The sequence below is a fragment of the Tachysurus fulvidraco genome, chromosome 26, assembly GCF_022655615.1.
Source record: "Tachysurus fulvidraco isolate hzauxx_2018 chromosome 26, HZAU_PFXX_2.0, whole genome shotgun sequence".
NCBI lineage: Eukaryota > Metazoa > Chordata > Actinopteri > Siluriformes > Bagridae > Tachysurus > Tachysurus fulvidraco.
The window spans coordinates 8,653,367-8,675,054 of record NC_062543.1 but is presented as its reverse complement, the minus strand read 5'-3'; the positions used below and the strand labels follow the sequence as shown (position 1 = coordinate 8,675,054).

Genomic DNA, 21,688 nt, shown 5'->3' with positions numbered 1-21,688 from the left:
TATATTTTTGGTGGTGGTCAGCAATGGAAATTTTTAAGCAACCTGATATTTCCTTTTCAACAGTGTTGAGATGCTTAGGCTTGTGGTCACTCCCAGAGATTTGGCACAAGACTCTTTCAGCGTCCTTAGGGTTTTTGCGGCAGCACCAGCTGTATCCAGCAAAATGCTATATATCTACTGTCACGGTTTCTTTCATGATGACTCACTCCTTTTGAGTCTGTTACTAAAGTGTGGTTACTGCCATGCTCTGAGTTCAATGAGCCTTTTGAGCTCATCATTCTGAGTTATGTAGAGAATAGCAGCAGATGACACAGAGTGTTTTACCAGGCACTGGCATAAGTATTTGAGCCTTCTAATCTAATTAGCAAACCCAGATCTATACAGTGATCTATAGATAATTTGTAATGTTTTTCGTAGGGTTTCTGTGGCTAAATATATGTCCAGTGTATCTTTAGACCGTGCCACTAGAGTCTCTGATGAATGTTTTGGTCCTAAACCTGCTTGACTACAGTAAGTATGCATGTACTGGTATATTGCCATGGCATCAATGAACAAAATGTTCTGCTGTGACATCCAGCTTTCATCCACTTTTTTTTTCAAGAATCAAGAATCAAGGCAGCTATTTTGCACCTATATAACCAAACTTAGAGTTAAGAGAATGAGAAGCAGCCACTGTATCTTAAGGGATCTTGGTACACAAAGCTGCTGTAGTAAACTCCTCTGAGTACTCCATCATGCTGTTGCTCTTGCATTTGGCTTATATTTGGAAACAATTTCTCTGCTTTCAGAAACCAAGATTTCTGCCCATTTGTGTTGCTGTTGCAAGAAGAACTGGTGTATTTTCTTGATAAGTAGAACCTGGTTTATTAAAACACAGAAAACAAACACGAAATATGTGACCTCTCTGCTAGGATGTCCCTGTGATAGCTAAGTTGGCTTAGCTAACTAGTGCTTAGTGTTATTTAGATTAAGCCTACGTTAATTAAAGAATTTAACAGATACTTTTAGTCTTAATTCTATCACTTAAAGCATTTTGTAGATCTACAGTAATCTAATCTTGTAAGACAGACATCAAGAATTTTGCTTGTGAGTCTGATACTTTTTTCACAAAATTAATCATGGCAAGAAATACCTTTACTGGAAGAGGCAGAGATTAAAATTTTTACTGCCATGTTTATTTGCTATTAACTGTTTTGAACAAAATTCACTACTAAAAATAAAATGAAAGATGTAATGAAATATTCTCATGCTTAAAAATGTATCTTGCTCAAAATGTTTCCTTGTTTTTCCTTTGGATAGCAGTGTGTAGAAATGCATTGGAAAAGTGAGTGTATGTGATCGAGGACACCCCCCCCCCTCCATTTTTTAAAATGTACAGAACATCATTTATGTGCCACTGGTGGTTGCAGATAATTAGTTAAATCAGTATTTTTGTGTTCATTAGCAATATATTGCTTAGCTTAGCTTATTTAAACAATACTATATACTATATACTATATTTCTTTTTCGTTTTGTTTTCTTCGTCTTCATTTGATTGCCCTGTGGCTTGTGGAACATTTCCTGTGGGAACACCAGGTGTCAGTAATGATACTGACTGTAGTCAGAAGTTATAAATATCTACTCATTCTAAAGATCTTGTATTCTGTCTTTTTTTTTTAATTACTTTAAGCCATTTTTTGAAAGTGCACAGCGTTGAATTGCAAATGCCTTGCACCGGTTGACCCCTCACAACTTTGACAAGAAATGTCTGCATTAAATCATTCATCCATGTCTGGCTACTTGCTTTCCTTCTGTACCAGTCAGTGTGTGACCTCCATAGCAACAGCCCTTTTCAACCCAGCGGTACATAAACAAACCAGCAACACAAATTATGACTCCTGGGCGATTCATTTAAGTCAGCTGAACTCATGCTTGGAGATCATTTCCACATTATTGTCGTTAAATCATTAAATATATAGGCAAACATTGGTTATGCTTGTTTTACTTGGCCCATTAAAGGGAAGGGAGTATTCGGTACCTACAGAAAGTACTTTGCACACACAGTAAAACTCAGATGAATTTAAGTGAAGACAGCCAAATGTTTCAGCAGGAGTAGGCAGGAGGAAGTACTGGGTTGAAAATATATACAGAACGAATTGAAGAGAATCAGTACTGATTTGTTGCCTTTGCTTGGTCATTCTGTTGCTGAGAGCAGGTTGCATAGCAGTCCAACAGCAGTAAACAATATAGTGTACAGTAGTTAGGGTGTTGGTGGAGAGAAATGCATGCAGTCTTAAGACCTTAGACACATTCAAAGATCTTTAGATATTATTTCATACCATCAATTGAGGCATTGAAAGTTGGTGATGGCTTTGCTGTTTGATATGAACAACATACAGTAAATGCTTAGGTCAGATTACTGATGAGTTCATGTCAACATTGCTGATGCCTTCATAAAGGTGCCTGCTTTCCAAAATGATGTTTTGTATTCATTTAGCCAGCACAGTTTTGAAAGAAATTTGATTCATGGCTCCAGGGTCCTCGGTTTAAACATGAGCTCAGGTAACTGTCCGAGGTTCAATCGTTCTCGCATGTTTATGTGAGTTACCTCTGGGTTTTCTCTCACTACCCACAAACATACCAATAGTAATGAATATGATGGTTTTCACATTGCACCCCGGGAAACTATGCTTTGGACTGAATCTGTATGTGATTGTACTGAACTGATGCCCCTGCATCATCAGTCTGATTTCAGACTCATTTGATAATATCAACCCCGGTACATTTGTGTTAATTTTACATCATCACAAATATGCATGTTGAACATGAAGACTTTTTTTTTTTAAAGAAAAGTTATTATGTACAGTAAGGCTCCTCACCTCTTCTGTGTCTCAGTGTTCATATGAGACACTCATGGTAGATGTGTGTTGTGGATTGTGGAAATTGTTGATATTGTTATCGACTAAAACACATGCACAGGTCATTCTTTCTAAACGGACCCGAGTACGAGTAAATTCATGTACTCATTCATGTACTGCACACATCCAGTCCAAACGAACTCACACTCACACACCCTCCTACAGGAAGTTTCTGGTTCAGTATACCAATTTTTATGCAAACATGCACTGTTTCGGTACAAAATCTAAACACTTTCGTGCAAATGGAATATCAGGAAAAATGAATTGATCAAGTAAAAAAAGTATAGTTTGGAAGGTTAGATCATTGCAGTACTGATAGGCTGAACTGGCAAATCCCTTTTGTCTTTGCTGTGTCTTCCATCAAATAACAGTGAATTTTTAGGCTTGCAATAGCAAATGATATGGACACGATAAGAATGTGACCTAATATATGTTTGAGTTACGATGGAGGAAAAGTGCTGAGCTACGATTTGGTTAGAGATGAGGTGGCAGGTGCCACGTTGTAAAACTCAGTAAGACTCGTCCCATATGCTTTCCCTCTTGCCCATTGTCACTTTTTCAGCAGACACAGCAAGGGAATGATGCAAAAAAATTTGCAAATTTGTCCTCTTAACTGTGAATGTCTATAATCTCATGACCTCAACATTTTAAAAACTGACTTCTACATCCATGAATTGTTGTGTAATAACATATTCAAAGACTCCAATTCAAAGGCCCTGTCTCCTCATCTGTTTTAACCATTTTAATTGGAAAATTCATACTCTAAAATTCCTGAAAATGTATGGGCTGGTCTGGCTGTGAAAATGTTCCAGTGAGATATTTATGGACAAATAGTGTGTTAGATTTATGGGAATTTCCAAAAAAAAAGGGGGACTAAAAGGATTGCTCCAAACCATGTAGCATAATTGCAGCAAATGGAAGCTGAATTTAGTCCTCCTTTGCTTTCTGTGTCACACAGCTGGGAAATTTGCAAGAAGTCAATAGTAGCAGTGATAGCCAAAACACAATGAACAGATACACACGATCATGCAATTATCCAATCAGCCAATCATCTGGCAGCAGCACAACATATACAATTATCCAGATACAGATCAAGAGCTTCAGCTCATGTTCACATCAAACATCAGAACGTGATTTTATTCACTTTGATCATGGCATGATTGCTGGAGCCAGACGGGCTGGTGTGGGTATTTCAGAAACTGCTGATCTCCAGGCACATTTTTTCCAATCTTCAACTGTCCGGTTTCAGTGAGTCCGTATCCACTGTAGCATCAGATTTCTGTTCCTGTCTGAAAGAAGTGGAACTACAATAACTACAATAACATATTTACACTTTTGGAGATTTGTTTAATAAAACATACCAAGCAGCTATTTTCTGATGTATCTCCCCTGCTTCCTCAGAAACCCGTAGTGCTGATATGCTGATACTGAAAAATCCTGTTTTCTTCACTGTCTCCCATTAAATAATGCCACTGTCTGCAGTAGCCAAGGTTATGTATTTGATAATGACCTGCAATATCTGAACTAAATAGTTTTTGGCTGCTTTTGTGGTGGATGGATATGTTTTTTATTGGCCGATGCCGATATTTACAAAGAAGCGAGGTTTATTGCAGTGATGCCATATTTCCCCCAGATACCATAACATAGTTACATTCTGCTGCAATAAACCTTCCTCAAACACCAGCAAAAAATGTAAGGGAATCAACACAAATTCAGTGATAATATTTGACTGTTTAGATCAAATGCACGTGTTTGTGCATATGAAGCACCTGTACACATTTAGATGAAATTCTGTTTGTACAACAATTCAATTTGTAAAAGAATGGACTAAAGATTTTTTCTGTGACATCAGTTATGGATATTGCAAACAGTGCAAGTTTGTGTCCCCTGTAACTGTACTGACTAACATGATGATGGCAGCATTTGCGATGAGATTATTACACATGCTGTACATGCCCTTTTTGTGTTGTTAATTAATTTAAAATTGTATTTACTCATTTAATGACAGGAATCAAACAAATTTTTCGGAAACTAGAATAAACATGGCTTATCTTATAATTATCTTAGAACTCTTTCAGCCTTACCATTTGTTCCTTTGGAACTGTAATACTAGTGCATTCTCAGAGGCCCTTAATTGTATTTGAAAGTAGCTTGCGATTGCTGTGGCAGAGAAAATAGGAAGGTCAAGCAGTCCATGCTTGCAGGCTGATCAGATGATTAAAATACTTGATATCAGCCTAATTAATTGGCTAGGCTAATCAATCGGTCCTCCACTAGCGTTTCCACCTCAAGGTTAGACATGTTGTGCATTCTGAGGTTTTTACTGCTCACCATGGTAGTAAAAAAAAACGTTAACTAATAAAGTTGTCTTTTTGTCAGATTGAACAAGTTCCACTGACCTCTGATAGCTATACATTCTGTGTAAATCCCAGAAGATCAGCAGTTTCTGAATTTCTCATACTCTCCTGTCTGTCAACAATCATGCAACAGTCAAAGTCACTGAGATCAAAGTTTTCTTTGATTAGAAAACCATTCTGATGTTTGATGTATGTATGTGATCATGTGAAGCACTTGACATGCATGTGCATGGCTTTATACACTGTGCTGCTGCCACATGATTGGCTGATTGAATAATTTCATGAAAGAGCAGTTATTTATATCATATAAAGTGGGTGGTGAGATAAGGGCTGAATATTTGTCTATTTCAGGATTCATAATTTGCTCCAAAGCTCTTGGATACACAACCTTGACTATATACAGTTGTAGAATTCTGCTGCCTGGATCATAACCTAAACTCACATCATGCATCACATTACACCTTCCTTTCAAAAACTGCATTTGCTCCGTATTGAACACATATTGATTTTAAGATTCTTCTCGTCACTTTTAAAGCTCTTCATAACCAGTGTTGTAATGTACTTAAGTAGAAATTTCACGTATCTGTACTTTACTTCGATATTTAAATTTATGTCAACATTCACTTTTACTCCACTACATTTCCTAGATAAAATTTATACTTTTACTCCGTTATATTTCCACTAACCATCTTCATTACTCGTTACTACTTAGTTTCCCTTTACAGATATCCTTAATTCAATTGTAGATATCCGTGATGTGAAATGTGAATATCTACAACTAAATTATGACTATCCATAATTCCGGTTAGAGATATCTACAATTTAATTCTGACTAGTCACAATTCCAGTTCCAGATATCCTCATCTCTCCTCAATTAAAGATGTCTATAATGTCTTTTTGAGATATCTTAAATTCAATTTTAACTAGTCAGAACTAGATTATAAATATCTTGAACTGAAATTCTGACTAGTCAGAATTAAATTGTAGATATCTCTAACCGGAATTATGGATAGTCATAATTTAGTTGTAGATATCTGTTATCAAGTTATAGATATCTTTAAATGAATTTTGATTAGAGATATCTCAAATCAGAGATATCTTTAACTTTCATTCTTCTTAGTCAAAATGTAATTACAGATATCTTGAAATAGAGTTTGGACTAGACAAAATTATGTTGCAGATATCTGTAATTATGTCACTGCAAGTAGGAGGAGGGTTTTGTTGTAGTTGGAGGAGCTTGTTATAGGGGTGATTGCTGTTAATCCACAGGATAAACTCATTATAGACTGAATAGTAATCAGTAATAGTAATCAAATAGTAATCAAAATAGCATTCTATTTCATGGCATTTTCTAATTATTTTATCTACAAGTGCAACCGCCATTTCTTCTGTTACTTATAAACCGGCTCAAACGATTTGTTTGCTGGGTGAATATCCAATTGGAAGCCTTGCATTAGCAACTCGATGCACAACTATACCGAAGAGTCAAAATGACGTTTGCGATATCTATATCTTTAATCCTGCCTCGGCAAAACTCAATTATAGATATCTGCAATTGTCATTAAGGATGTGTAACGAGTTAAATATTGTCTTCAGTGAAGTCATTGCAGATATCTGTAACTCACTTCTGACTATTCGAATCTGAATTCGAATTGAATTGAATTGAAACCTTTATTGCCCCAATGGGAATTTGTTTTGCACTCAGAAGCCACATTAACATCCAACAGCATTACAAACATAGAAGACACAAAAAAAAAACCATAAACACAAACACAACAATGATAATGACATACAATAATCAGTCCAATATCTAAAAATTAATCAATAACTAATTAAAAAATTTCTTTAAAAATTCTATGTACCTGTGTCTAATCTGTTCAGTAACTGAATGCTCCTCGGTACAAATGATGTAATAGCACGTTTAGTTTTTGTTGGTGGCATTCAAAATCTACATCCAGATGGGAGTAAGGAGAACTCTAGGAAAAGTGGAATTCCCTGTCGTAGACGACCACCCCGACGATAGTGGTGAACAGGGTGCAAGAAGATAACGTTATACACACGTGGCGTTATTTGCAAGAAATGTTCACTGTACATTGGAATGAAAGAATCTTCCTACCAGATGAAGTGCCTCTTATACCTACCGAAAATCACTGAAATTTTACTTTTTACTTTTACTTCAAATACTTAAATACATTAAATATCAGAAAACGACTTTTGATACTTAAGTACAGTAAATATCAGATACTTTATGACTTTTGAGTGATATTCTAAAAGGCAATTTTCACTTCTACCAAAGTCTTTTTCTAGTACAATACTTGTACTTTTACTCAAGTATTGCTTTCTAGTACTTTATACAACACTGAAATCTCATTATGTTTACGTGTTAGATGTTTAGATCAAATGCACGTGTTTGTGCACTTTTATTTAACATTGTTTTACTGTATGGGCCTTAGGTATAGGGAGTTTACCTAAACCACTAGGCTACCACATCCCTTTTTTGGACAATCATTGTTTTGTCACATATACATTCCAGCACAGTGAAATTATTTCTTTGCATATCCCAACTTTTGAGGTTGGGTTCAGAGCACAGGATCAGTCATAATACAGCACCCCTAGAGCAGTAAGGGTCATGGGTCTTTTTCAAGGGCTCAACAGTGGTGGCTTGAACCCTGATCTTCCAATCAACACCCGGACCACTGCACTGATATAATACCGGGTCCTGATTGGCATCAGTACTGCATGAAGCTGACTTATAAAACAAATCGTGTAGATTTTGTGGCCAAGCACATGCTGGAACCTATTGTTTTGATTGGGATATTTTCCTCTTAGGGGCAAAGCACTGAACATCTCTATTTCTTAAAGGAATTTTCCTACTTCTTTTTATTTTTCTTCCCTAGAATGCTCACTATTAGCCAAGCATCACATTTTTTTTTGCACCTTGTTATTACTTGCCTGAAACCAAAAAAAGGCTCCAAAACAGGAAATCAGATCATATCACTGCAAAGCTTTTGCATGTTGAAATATACATACATAGTATATGACTTATGGTAATTTATTAGTTTGGATGCATGGATCAACTACAATTATGGGCCACGGACACCATCTGCTACTGGCAATTTTTAAATCTAACTAGCTTCTTGTATGCTATTTACTCTTATTCATGACATTGCAAATGTTGTGCTTGGACCCGAGTGATTACTGCTCATGACTTAATTCATTAGTTTTCCTTTGCAATATCTTTCTCACACTCACGTTTATGTTTATCTTAAAGAACGCTTCATATAAACCATTAATGCGTTTGCTTTTCTACCAACGTTCCTAATAGCTAAAGAGATTTCTCCTTGTTGTTTCAGTTATTTGATGTGTTGATGTGTCCTTGTGATAAATTAAAGAAATGTTGCGATGTTTTTAACCTAATATGTATCTGCCATCTGTAGCTCATGTTTGATTGGGAATACTTTTCCAGAGGGAAGAATTTGTGGTTATGTGTTACCAACATAGTCAACATAAAGCATCTCAGATTCTGTCCTGCGGTGCAGGGATAGCACAGAATGTTCAGGAAACTAAAACTACATAATAACAGCATTGCTAAAACTTTCTCTCATGTCTGTCTAATACATAGATCTTTATTTTTAGAGTGTAATAATTCATTTTTTTATAGTTGGGTATTTTAAGGGTTTATTGAAAGATTTCACCGAATACACTGGTCACAAAATAGCAATACATAAATTTAAGGCCAATGACCGTGCCAAGGATAACATCGGTAATTTATAAACTTCCTGAGTAAAAGAAAGTCGGTGAAACTGGGTAACTGAGACTGAAAAAAAACCCATCTTCCTCTGATTGACAGCAGAGATTTATTGGATTAAAATAGAAAGAGTCAAAGTGTATAGTGTAGGAGTCATGAGATTACCAGAGAGAATCAGATACAGATCCAACAGATGAAAAAAACAAGTCATTTGAAGTGAAGAGATTTTTTTTTTCTAACACAGGTAGGTTGTATTACATCACCAATGACTGAGTATAGTAATTACAGAAATAAGTAAGCTTACAGAATTTCAGACTTGGATCATTAAATGAGATCAGTACTTGTGATGTGTTTATGTTACATTCACATATACAGTGACTTACAGCAACAAACTAACCAGAGATGATTTATTTTCAATGAGAGCTATGTGACTATCTACAGGACAAAATTGAGAAAAGTGTAACTTCCTGCACATATGGAACGACATGGTGCAGTGACGAACAATAAGAGTGAAGTAAAGTGCACTGCTTCTCATCCATCTTGTATGATATGATGCATATATACATGATGTAGAATTGTATATATAGACACTAAATCTTCCTGCCGAATGTTTCATTTTAGTGACAAGAAAATTGATTCGGAATGTTAGTTGCGCCGCCCACCAATCACCAATCAAACATCATTACTATGACAACCATTTGTAGCATCTCCTCACAGTACAGTGACTGGAGATTTGCTTGATAAAATTGCTGTATGTATGAACTTAGCTTTAGTTTGTGAAAAACCACAGCAGAATGTTGACTGAAATGGAAAACTCATGAATTGAATTCAGGAAAAAATACATAAAATATGTCATGTTTAATCTGGCTGTGAGATTTTTTTTCTTTAAGACAGATTTGACTATAACTGAAACTTTGGTCAAGGAAGATTTATGCATTGACGAGATTGTTGTACTATGTGGGATTTGGCATGGTTTTCTGTAGCTGCTTGCTAAGTAGATGGATGAGTCTGAGCATGGGTAACAGGACAGTTGCCACATTTTTACGATGATTGGTTTCAGTAACTACTTGGCCACCTGATGAGGCATAACAAAATAAACATTTTTTTCCTCTGAATTGTCTCAAAGCAGCTTTATGGACATTACTGTCTTAATTTCCAGTCAGCAAGGGAAAATATATTAGCGTGGAGTTAGAAGGAGGAAGGGAAGTATTAAGACTCAGGAAGGGAAGCCTATCTTCATCAGGTTGACATGGAATGATTTAGATGAATTATCTGGGTTTAAGAATGTGTGCTTAGACAAATCGCTAAATAAAACTGTGTGTGTGTGTGTGTGTGTGTGTGTGTGTGTGTGTGTGTGTGTGTGTGTGTGTGTGTGTGTGTGTGTGTGTGTGTGTGTGTGTGTGTGTGTGTGTGTGTGTGTGTGTGTGTGTGTGTGTGTGTTCTGAGGATTTCTAAGATTTAATGCAAATATTCCCATTCCCTATGCTGTAGGTAAACCCACCTACAGCACTGATTTCAGAAAATCATTGGCCGTCACTGTCTTTTGTAGCTATTTATGGAGCACATACATATTTTGGTTGCTTAAAAGCGGTGCTGAGGTCATGGGGTTTGGCAGAATGTAGGAGTTAGCATTCTCACCTCCCAGCTCCAGGTCCTGTTTCTTTCCTGAGTTTAGGTTATTGTGTGTGGTTTTACATTTGTTCTCCCATTCAGTGTAGCCAATCAATCTACTAGTATGCTTCTAGGAGGCAGGTGAAAACCAGATGATCGGAATGAAACCCACACAGACCTTGGTGAGTTTTTATGGGGGTTTTCTCCTACCTCCTAAAACATACTAGTAGGCTGTTTTGTGTGAGTGAGTGTGTGAATATATGTGCATGCTGCCCTGTGCAATAGATAGGTGTCCCATCCAGGGCATTCATTGACTAAGATAAGGCAGTTACTGAAGATGAATGAATGAATAATGAGGTTAGTGTTTATCAAGGAACTGGGCATGAAGCAATTGGCACAATCTGGATGAGTACAATCTGTGTCACATTTTGTGACGCTAGTAAGAGATGTCCTTACGTCAAGCTCCAATTAAATTCTTCCTACAGCCCAGAAACTAAAACCTAGTTCTTTGGGTGGAAAAGAACTCTTGAATTTCTTTAATTCAGAAAAAATATACCTATAAATACAGTGTTTGATAGGATCGAGCATGTCTGCATCAGTAAGATTAACGTGCTTTCAAACTCATATTTTTGTCATACAAGGGGTTAAACAACGTCTTATTTTTCACATAATGTTTTACTTTACAGTTCAGGGTAACACCATGCCCTTTTACACTAGGTAGAGATCTCAGCACATCTATAGGGTGATTCCTGAACAACCTTTTGCTTTTGATAGAATGGAGGCTAAGAGGCTGTATGTACCTCTTTTAGATGTTTGTGTACCACTCACATGGAGAGTTTCACATCTCGAATGACCTTAAATCAAGGCATCCAGTGTGAGCGGTCTAAATCGAGACACTGTTGCATAATCAACACTGCAAGCTTCCCTCAGTGTGTTTACAATCTATGCTTCTGTTCATCTCAGTCTTTGAAGTGTGTGTTTACCCGTGTATTTATACGAGTGTCTGAGTTGCCTCATTAAATCCAATGCTCTTCATCGTGCTATAGAAAAATTTTTACTTCTTTGGTGTTTGCATATCCAAGATCCTCCAATCATATACAGTATGCAGTAAAAACACAGGCATGTTTTAGGTAAGAATTTATTTACAAAAGGATAAGTTTGTATTTTTTATTATAATGGTAAAAACCCTATATTTGGGGGCTAGTTAATGGTCTTAGGCCACCAAGGATAAGGATTTTATGAAAACACAGACAGGGCTCTGTAAAGCCTGAGACCCCTCCTCCTTCACCACTTCACAAGGCTTGAAAGACTCCTTGTTAGAGTAAACGTTGGTAAACTGTGTATTCTAGCAAACAGATTCCTGCATGCAATCTAGAGTCAGCAGAGAAAAGAGTAGACGAATAGCACATTTGATATCTGATACATCCGTTCATTTCCCTTATTTTTTCATTGTCCTTCTTACTAAATCCTTAAAGTTTTTAAGAGGTATTTCTTGCTAGGAAAGATGATAAACTTTCTTGAGTTTACTTAAGCACTTACCATATTTCAGTCTATAAAAACACACTGCAATATTCAAATATTTCCTTCCCTTAATTATCAAGCAAGTAATGGCACATAATTCATTATATTTGTCACATTATTTCTTTCTCTGAAGAGATTTTTTTACAGTAGAATGTTTAACTTAGCGTTACTGCCCAGACACAAACTTTATCCAACTCCATATTTCTGCTATCAGGGGAAAATATTTCTACTTCCACAAGCCAACTGCAAATTCAGGATACTGACACCAAGTGTACTATTCCTCAGGCTATCAACACAGCACGTCATCAGATCCCTGCGTTCTATGAACTGGAAATTCAGGACTTTGCATAATGCACTTTATATCCAAAGCACACCTGGGCGTTTTGTCTTGTACAGGGGTGAGTTTGTTTTTGGAGCTCAGAGACTTGATTCCTTTCTCCCTTCACTGTCAACACATCCACTAAAGACGGTGAAGGAATGCAGGCTGTAATGCTGAATGTCACAATACTCAGTGCTCTCGCAGCTCACGCGATTGGTGGAGTGATGCCTGAACAAGGTTTTTAGGAACACACCTGTGGGAGACATTGCCATCACCTGGTGAACTCCTGACCTGTATATCAAGATAGCAGGAGAACGAGGGCAGATGTGAAAAGTAGGGTCTTTACAATCATCTTGGTTTCTTAGGTTGATGATAAAGTCTAACCTAGTTAAAAAATTTCAGCTGAAGATTAATTGCTGAACACATAATTGCACAAACAGTTGTCTTTTTTTGTACTTTGATTTGATGCTTATAAAGCAAGTCAGGGACATGTTGGGAGAACTCCTGTATGGCACAAACATTCACATACTCGTTGTTATGATCTATAGAGATTCTATATATCAGTGGTTCCTAGAGTTGGAGGACCCTCAAGGCTCTCTAAAGAGGTTTTGGAAATCATGTTTATCACTGTTATTCTATCCCTCCCTCCATCCATCGATCCATCTGTCCTTTCATCCATCCATCCATCCATCCCTCCCTTCCTCCCTCCATCCATCCATCCATCCATCCATCCATCCATCCAACCATCCAACAATTTTCTGTACCTTTTATCCAGGGTCACAATGTGCATAAAGCCTATCTTGAGTGAGTCAGGGGATAAAGCAGGGGGCACTAGTCCTTCCCTGGGCACAATCACACACACACTCATTCACACACTATGGACAATTTAGAGATAACAACCGTAATCATAGATGTCAACTAATATGTTCTGTGAAGGAATAAAAATTCTATAGCACTCAAGAATAGCCAGATCATCACTATACAACTTTGGATATTTTATTTATTAAAATATATTGTGATCTGTACAACCCAATATTACTGCTACTGACACAGAGACTAAAAATGGTTATTGTTTTACCAGCAAAATATAATTATATGAAGACATACAGTATAACAGTGAAACAATCTTCCCCAAGTTATTTTAGGTTTGATAAAAAATGTTAAATGTCTTGATATGGTTGGATTGGTTATAAATTGTTTAGAATTTGACATTATTATTTTTCATATTAGGATATTACTTTGAGGCTTTATAATAATAAATGGTGCTCTGAAAGACTTGTCAAGCATTACGCAATTGTTGTGCAATATATTGGCCAGTATTTCTATCAAAATGTTCTTTCTGTTTTGTAGTGCTATAAAGATCAGTTGCCAAAATAAAACTGCAAACCAATGACACTTAAGTTACAATATAAAATTTAAGATAACATGGTAGGTGTTAGAAATATGGTTAAGCGTGCTTAATGCGACACATTAGCTCACAGATACATGGCATGACATTTATTTGGATCAGAAAACTTTAAACTGAGAGAAGGAGAATAAAAAGGCACAATGCACACATGTTTTTCAATATATCTTTGATGCTACCTTGTACTTTTTAGTATAGTACTATCATTTTTGGACATATTTATTCAATCGAAAATAGTTCATAAGTCAACATGCTGTCAAATAAGTCCTGTTTTTCCCTAAAGTAATATATCAGTATTTTTCTACACAACATGCCTGAGGCAAAACTGTATAAATGGGCTGTAGTGTAGCTTGGAATGTGGTGATCAATCCATCACCTTCGAAGTGGAACATTCTGATCAAACATTCTTTGAAGGATGTGTTTTTGCACCATACCGCTATTGGAAAGCAAGGGGGTATAGGCTACTGTACCTAGGGATTAGGGGAAAACCAAACTGATGCAAGTCTGTGATGATGCATGAAGCAGTTGAAGAGGCACATCACCTGATGAATAGAATACCATCTCTGCAGGCTACTTCTCTCAGATTGTTTCATCTGTCCGTCTCAGTACGATTTTTTTGACTTTCATTTTAATCTATACCATCATTAGCAACGCTTGGAATAAAAACAGGAAATAAGCATATACATATACAAATATACCCATAGTGGTTGTTTGACTTCCTATTTTACCATCTGCACCCACTGTCAGATCTCAGCTGTGAAAATAATTTATACCCAATCCACTCATATTTCACCTATTTGGTGAATTTATGAGGACTGTGAGTGTTCAACTGCGACCTCCAGTCCAGTAAAAATTCATGTGGATTCACCAAAGGTATTTTTGGTATCTGCTTGTAGGGTCTCGAACCATCCATGGTATTCAGTGACATTACATTGACCCTTTGTAACTTTTGATACATCAAGTAGTTTGGTTTTGTTGGCCCAGAAAGCAGCATATTTTCCAAGTCAACCTGAACAATGTTATAAAAGAGGAGCCTTTGATGCAAGAAGAGTTTGTGTGTTTAATAAAAGAGACATTTTGGGAAGAATGGTACATGTATTAGGAGTTATTTTGGTTGTTTGTGGTCAAACACACATACACCCTCCCTTAGGCACCCATTCTGTGCATGTCTAATTAACCCTATTGAATTCTTAAAAGAATAATTCAGTGAAAATAAAAATATTGCAGTCAATCAGTGCCAAGATGTAGACATGGGAGATTTGCATCTTTGGTTTTGTAGAGTTGGATAACTGGAGCTATAAGGTGGACACAGTGTATGCCTAAATCCCACTCTTCCTTAAAATGACCGCATTATGGAATAAAAAACATAAAATAAGAATAATCTGTAGTCACATGTTATGTTCATAATGGTGCTATATTTCCAGTTTTTTGTTTGGACACTCTTCTTTTTAGTTGTGTGGATTAGTTAGGCTGAAGAATACAAGTAGTTCTGTTTGTCCAAGACGGCTGTCATTATAACGTCAAAGAGTTTAGCTACGAGGTAATGTTCTGATATTTTTTGTTGTGTTTTGGATCGACTATTTTATTTAACTATTTTATTTAAATCAACTTTATAAACCTTTATAATCATTATAAACTGGTATAGTATGATGATGATTTCACTTCAAATTTCCTTACCACAGTAAGGCATCACATATCACAGAAAACATGGGCAGGCTTGGTTTCCATGGTAATACATGCTCTATTGCTTTAAATTATGCTTTTATTGATAGTTGGGGTGAAGCTTTGCCTTGTGTGTGGTCTGAGAAACACACACACACACACACACACACACACACACACACACACACACACACACACACACACACACACACACACACACACACACACACACACACACACACACACACACACACACACACACACACATTTGTTTTATGTCTTTAGTTTTGTTGGAGCTGCAAGTAGAATACTCGTGCCTAAATTTCCAGTCTACTTTAAACAACAGCATTAATATATTAAATCCTAAAAAATTACATTATATAAATGATTTTATGACAACTAAGGATAATTTAAAATCACAAAGAAACTCTACTTTTAAATTGCACAAAGAGTTGAGATACACAGTGAAGTTTTGTTTATGTGTACAGATTGCAGTAAGTAATAATGTGTACCAAAACAACATTACCAAGTCTGTGTGCTACTACTGAAGAACTGGATGCTGTCATAGGCAGCTATTTTCTGGGGTGGTGAGAGACATTTATTACTTGTTAGCTTCATTTGGCTCAAAACTGCAGTGTGCATCTAAACATTTTGAGTTGATGAGAATTAAAACTTTGTTGAACTTTGAACACAAGGCTAACTCCTAATAACTGATCTAATTTCAGAGAAATCAGAAAGCAATCGTCTATGTGCAATATCAATCAACTTCAGCTTCATCTTGAATTCTGTACTTCTGTACTACATCTTGAAATCTTGAGCACTGTACTTGAATTCATTTCAATTACATTTTATTTCTATAGTGCTTTTAAAAATGGGATAAAAATGACAAAGATTGTTATTTAACTTTATGTGTATGAGAACATAACATTAACATAAGAACATTAAGAATCCTTGAGAGGAACCAGACTTAAATAGGAAGCCATCCTCATCTGGGTAGCACTGAAGTGTGTGATTGTCCTTTCTAAAACTGTATATAGTCAAGTGGAAATGTGTAATTTCCTTAACTTAATAACTTGAAAAATATTCTGTAAATATTGTTTTTACATTGTCCAGATCCAACATCTGAGTGTCTCAGCTTTGCAGCCTTTAGGTAAAATATGTGAAACAACATTATTACAGAAGGTTCTCAGTACTTCAGCACCATTCTGTGTGTAGTGTGTCATCACTGCATTAAAATTCCTATGCATCTGTCTATTTTTGTTGAATCGCTGTGTGTATGACAGTAGACTTACATTTTGGCTCTTGGGACCTGAGAATCCCCCTTAAATTCATGAATGAAAATTTTTGAGACAGACTTGGCTACATTCTGACACACAAACTTCTTCCTCTGTCATTCCATTGCTGTCTTTCTGTGTGAGAGTGGGAGTTGCGCGTCATTGACTGGGTGGCACCTATGTGCCATGTGTGTGAGATGTCTTGGAGAAAGCCGACCTCGTCTGACACCCTGTCTGTCCTGTCTGCAGGGGAGGTGAGAAGGATTACTCTGCGTGTGTGTGTGTGTGTGTGTGTGTGTGTGTGTGTGTGTGTGTGTGTGTGTGTGTGTGTGTGTGTGTGTGTGTGTGTGTGTGTGTGTGTGTGAGTGAATCCCAGTGTTTCAAAACCAGCCCAACTTTCCTAAAGAAATTGACAGTGCTTCCATCATTTCTGCTACTTTTTACTGCTTTACTCAGAAGTCTTCAGTTTGTCAGCATGGATGTAGATTTTGTACAGCATGGAATAAACAGGGTGGTCTAGGAGTGTGTTTTGGAAATTTGTCAAAAATGTTTGTTTGCTTGTATCCACACACACTCACACACACACACACACACACACACACACACACACACACACACACACACACACACACACACACACACACACACACACACACACACACACACACACACACACACACAGTATAAGATAGTAAATGTACTCATTTGACAGTGTTTTAATTTATTGTGTTTATTATTATTAATTGTATTATTATTATTATTATTATTATTATTATTATTACTATTACTATTATTATTATTATTATTAGTTATGGTTATGTCTTTTAGTTACGTGTAAGCCTGGTACTAACTAGCAGCTATTAGGTGGATTATTCCAGTCATAGTCACCTGCCAAGCTTTGTGTGTGTGTGTGTGTGTGTGTGTGTGTGTGTGTGTGTGTGTGTGTGTGTGTGTGTGTGTGTGTGTGTGTGTGTGTGTGTGTGTGTGTGTGTGAGTGTTATATCAGAGGGGGCTGTCTGCTGTTCGCTATAAAAGCCGTAGCCACTGAGGGAATCTCTTCAAGAGAACCGAGCTACCCACTGCTGCTGGCATTTCACACACACAGACTCACACACACAGAGACACACAGCAGGAGTCAGACAGACTTCTGTTTGCAGGAAAAACAGCAAACAAATAGAACTGAAAGGAAGAGAATGAAGTTGATTGAGAACTGACGGACAAGCCGAATTTTCTTTTTTGAAATTTGATCTAATCATCTGTTCCTTTGGGCTTCGAGCAGTGTAACTCCAGTGCTCCTACACAAAACTTCACTTCAGGGGAAAATGTCTTTGAGGATGGTTTTAAGGCGAGCAAACCTTCTCATACTGGTGCTTGTCTCCTGGTGTGCTGTAAAGGTGAGTCTTTCTGAGCTTTAAATCTAAATCTAAAATGCATAGCTGAAACAATAATACTTTTAAAGATCTCAGTATAATCCAAAATACAAAAAAAAAAATTAATTCCACTTGATTTTCTCCTAACATTCTGACAGTTGGTTATGTATGTGAACTGTGAATGCTTAAAATAATTTAAATGTGGCATGGAGCTTTTCAATTCAGTGAACTTTAGTGAACTTAATTCACTCATCAACAATCATAGAAAGTATATTTTTATTGGATTCTGTTAGTCACACAGTTCAGAGATATTTGAAAAGGTGTGTAATTATACATTTTGCTTTATTTCATTTACGGATCGTCACTAAATAAGTAATTGTAAATTAATATCTTACTGAACTGTCACACTTTGCTTCATCTTATCTCCTTGTCAATTGTAAACCATTTCTTGTAGATTCATGGTGAATGCCCACGGAAGTGCTTGTGCCCATCGTCTCTGCCTTCGTGTCTGCCTGGTATCAGCTCTGTGCTGGACTCCTGTGGCTGCTGCAGGGTTTGTGCCAGGCAGTTTAACCAGGACTGCAGTGCCACTGAGCCCTGTGACCACATCAAGGGGTTGCACTGCCATCTAGGGGCCAGGGGAGACCCTCAGAGAGGCTTGTGCAGAGGTAAGGAGGAATGTTCAGATCAGCAAAACAAACTGGAAGGGACTATATCTTCAGTGACTTCAGTTATGTTCAGTTCACTGCATCCCAGTGGATGTCCTGTTGAACCAAGCCATCTTTTTTCATTCTGAAGCATCACATTTGTAAATTGTAGCATATAATATTTGATACAGATGGGAGTGTAAAATAATAAAAAGGAGATATCTTGCATTTCATAAATATATACCTTCAAAAGAAATATATAGAAATGACCAAGCATGTTTCGTTACTTAATGGGGAATTAAAAAAAGAACACAATGTTGGTTTTTGCAAACATCATGCTGAGCTAAGCTAAGCCCCATTATTAATTCTATGACTTCACTACTTCCGCTCAACAGCTGAGGCACAAGGTCGGCCGTGTGAGCTGGATGGCCGAGTCTACCAGCACGGTGAAGACTTCCAGCCGAGCTGTGAGCACCGCTGCACCTGCATGGATGGAGTGGTAGGCTGCATGCCGCTCTGTCCACATCATGTGTCCCTCCCTGACTGGCGCTGTGCCCGGCCTCGCCTCACCACGTTGCCTGGACGCTGCTGCCAAGAGTGGGTGTGTGATGATGACAACCGTATTGCTGAAGATGACACGTTGCTCGAGAGCACACCTCACAAATATGACAAACTTAACGATCTCACCGGTAATGAGCTATTATTAATGCCACCAACACCATGGGACAGCAGTGCAGGAGCACCACATAATGGTAGGTGTATTGGAAAATGGCTTCTCAAGCAACAGTATTCTACACTTATACGAATATTACCTTAATAATTATGCATTTCTAGTGCTATCATTTATTTATACATGAGCATCACTGATCATGCTCTTTCACTGGTGTTTATGTTTAGAGTGGATTTCCTCCACAAAATCACACATGCTTGTCCCAACTACATGCTTTCTGCAAACCACTGATTGGACACCTTGCTCAGCAACCTGTGGAATGGGTGTGTCCAGCAGGGTAACCAATAGCAACGCAAAGTGTCTCCTGGTCAAGGAGACTCGTCTGTGTCAGATCCGGGAGTGTGGCAGTACTCTATTGGAATCACCGCTCAAGGTGAGTAAAGAACAGTAAAGTAAAGAATATATACATACACTGATTGTCCACTTTAGTAGGAACACTTAGGCATGTGTTTATCTAATAGCCAGTGAAGGATTGGTGTGGTCTGGTGTAACAAATGTACGTACGAGCTGCACAGTTTGGAGGAAAGGAATAGTCTGGAAATGTTTTTGAGATGAAAGAAAGCTGGTTTGGTAGCATTTAATAACAGAATGAAGAGTGACATGATACAGAGGCTTCCAGCTGAGGTAGATAAAGGTAATAAAGTCAAAGGTGGTAACCAAATGGTGCTTTGCATTCTTTAGGGTGGCTGAGGATACAATCAGTATGATTTGTTATCTGAGCCTCAGAACATTTGCAAACAACCAGGTCATTACATCAGTCACACACTGAAACAATGCAGGAAGAGGCAGTCTGTGTGCGAGTAAATCTGCATATCATCAGCATACCGATGTGACTATAGACATGCAATGAAATTATATTGCAAAGGGGAATCATATGTACAGTATAACGAATAATTGTAGGACAAGAACTGAGCCTTGGAGAAATAGAAGAAAAGTCAGAATGCTGAAAATTTATCAAGGCTTACTACAGTATTGTCCAATGGAGGTATATTCATAAATCCACATTCATCGATAACCAAAAGCTCATTTGCAACCCTGGAAGGGCAGTTTCAACTGTTTTAACAGCTCAATGAAAGGCAATGTGTTCTTTCAGCTGAGATGCTAGAGAAGCCTGGCCAAAAAAAAGTCATGTTAAAATTACTATTAGAAAGCTGTAATTACTGTAATTACGACATATCAATCTGTTTCTATTATGTCATGGTTTTTGTAAGTCAGAATTTTAACGGATTCAAAGAAATTGTCAAAAAAAAGTGGGAATAAAGTATTGTTAGAGTCTGTACTGATTTTTTTATCTGCTGAACATGATCTTTGTAGGTAAGTGCATACATTGCTAAGTCTAGCTCCATGCAAAAGTGTTTGCTGACATAATTGGCAACCATTGCATTCATAAGGTTGAGTGAGAAGTGAATAGGCATGTTAAACAGTACAGCATTATTATAAGAGATACCAAATCAGTATAAATAAACATTATTTTCTGTATCTCCTCAGAAAGGGAAAAAATGTCAGAGAAGTGTAAGGCCACATGAGCCAGCTCCTCTCTCATTTGCTGGATGCACCACTGTGCGCCGCTACCGGCTGCGTTCGTGTGGCTCGTGCGTTGATGGGCGCTGTTGTGAGCCCAAGCTCACCCGCACTGTGCGCATGCGCTTCTACTGCCCACAAGGACAGGAACTGACCCGCAATGTCATGTGGATCATTCATTGCAGCTGCACTCAGAGCTGCAGCACCAGATCATCGACACAGCACCCAAAATCTATCAGTCTGCCCAATGATATACACACATTTAAACACTAGCCCCACCCACACGAACAGAAAGACACACAAACACACACACCACATCTTTACAGCCATTACACGTATCACACTAAGCAAAAGACCCAAACTTATCAAAACTACAGGAATTATAAGTAAATAATTATACACATTCAATACAGTTACATTTATTCACCATATTTCTATATGAAATATAGAAATGAGATGAGAAATAGAAATGACTTTCTATTGTTTTCTTTGCTCTTGATTATATAGATTATATAATCTATATATTTTGTATTATCTATAGGTTATGGATTACAGAGCTGGTGCATTTTCATCACGCTATTAATAATAATTTTTGATAACTACTGATCATGAACATGAATCATTTT

General features: G+C 37.3%; 1 protein-coding gene across 2 annotated transcripts in view; it reads left to right on the top strand.

Moving 5' to 3' along the window:
• The first annotated feature begins 10,672 nt into the window (after positions 1-10,672).
• ccn1l1 (cellular communication network factor 1, like 1) overlaps positions 10,673-21,688 on the top strand; it is an 11,540-nt gene continuing 524 nt past the window's right edge. Inside the window, exons 1-6 of one of the 2 annotated variants that reach the window (XM_047808990.1) lie at positions 10,673-10,795; positions 18,074-18,188; positions 18,619-18,832; positions 19,207-19,563; positions 19,709-19,914; positions 21,030-21,688. The exon at positions 21,030-21,688 is cut by the window's right edge and continues 524 nt beyond it. In XM_047808990.1, the coding sequence (XP_047664946.1) occupies positions 18,117-18,188; positions 18,619-18,832; positions 19,207-19,563; positions 19,709-19,914; positions 21,030-21,335 (1,155 nt within the window). In that variant the 5' untranslated portion in view covers positions 10,673-10,795; positions 18,074-18,116 and the 3' untranslated portion in view covers positions 21,336-21,688. Of the gene's footprint in view, positions 10,796-17,592; positions 18,189-18,618; positions 18,833-19,206; positions 19,564-19,708; positions 19,915-21,029 lie in introns of those variants that run through there. The other variant, XM_027165395.2, reaches the window with a different exon arrangement.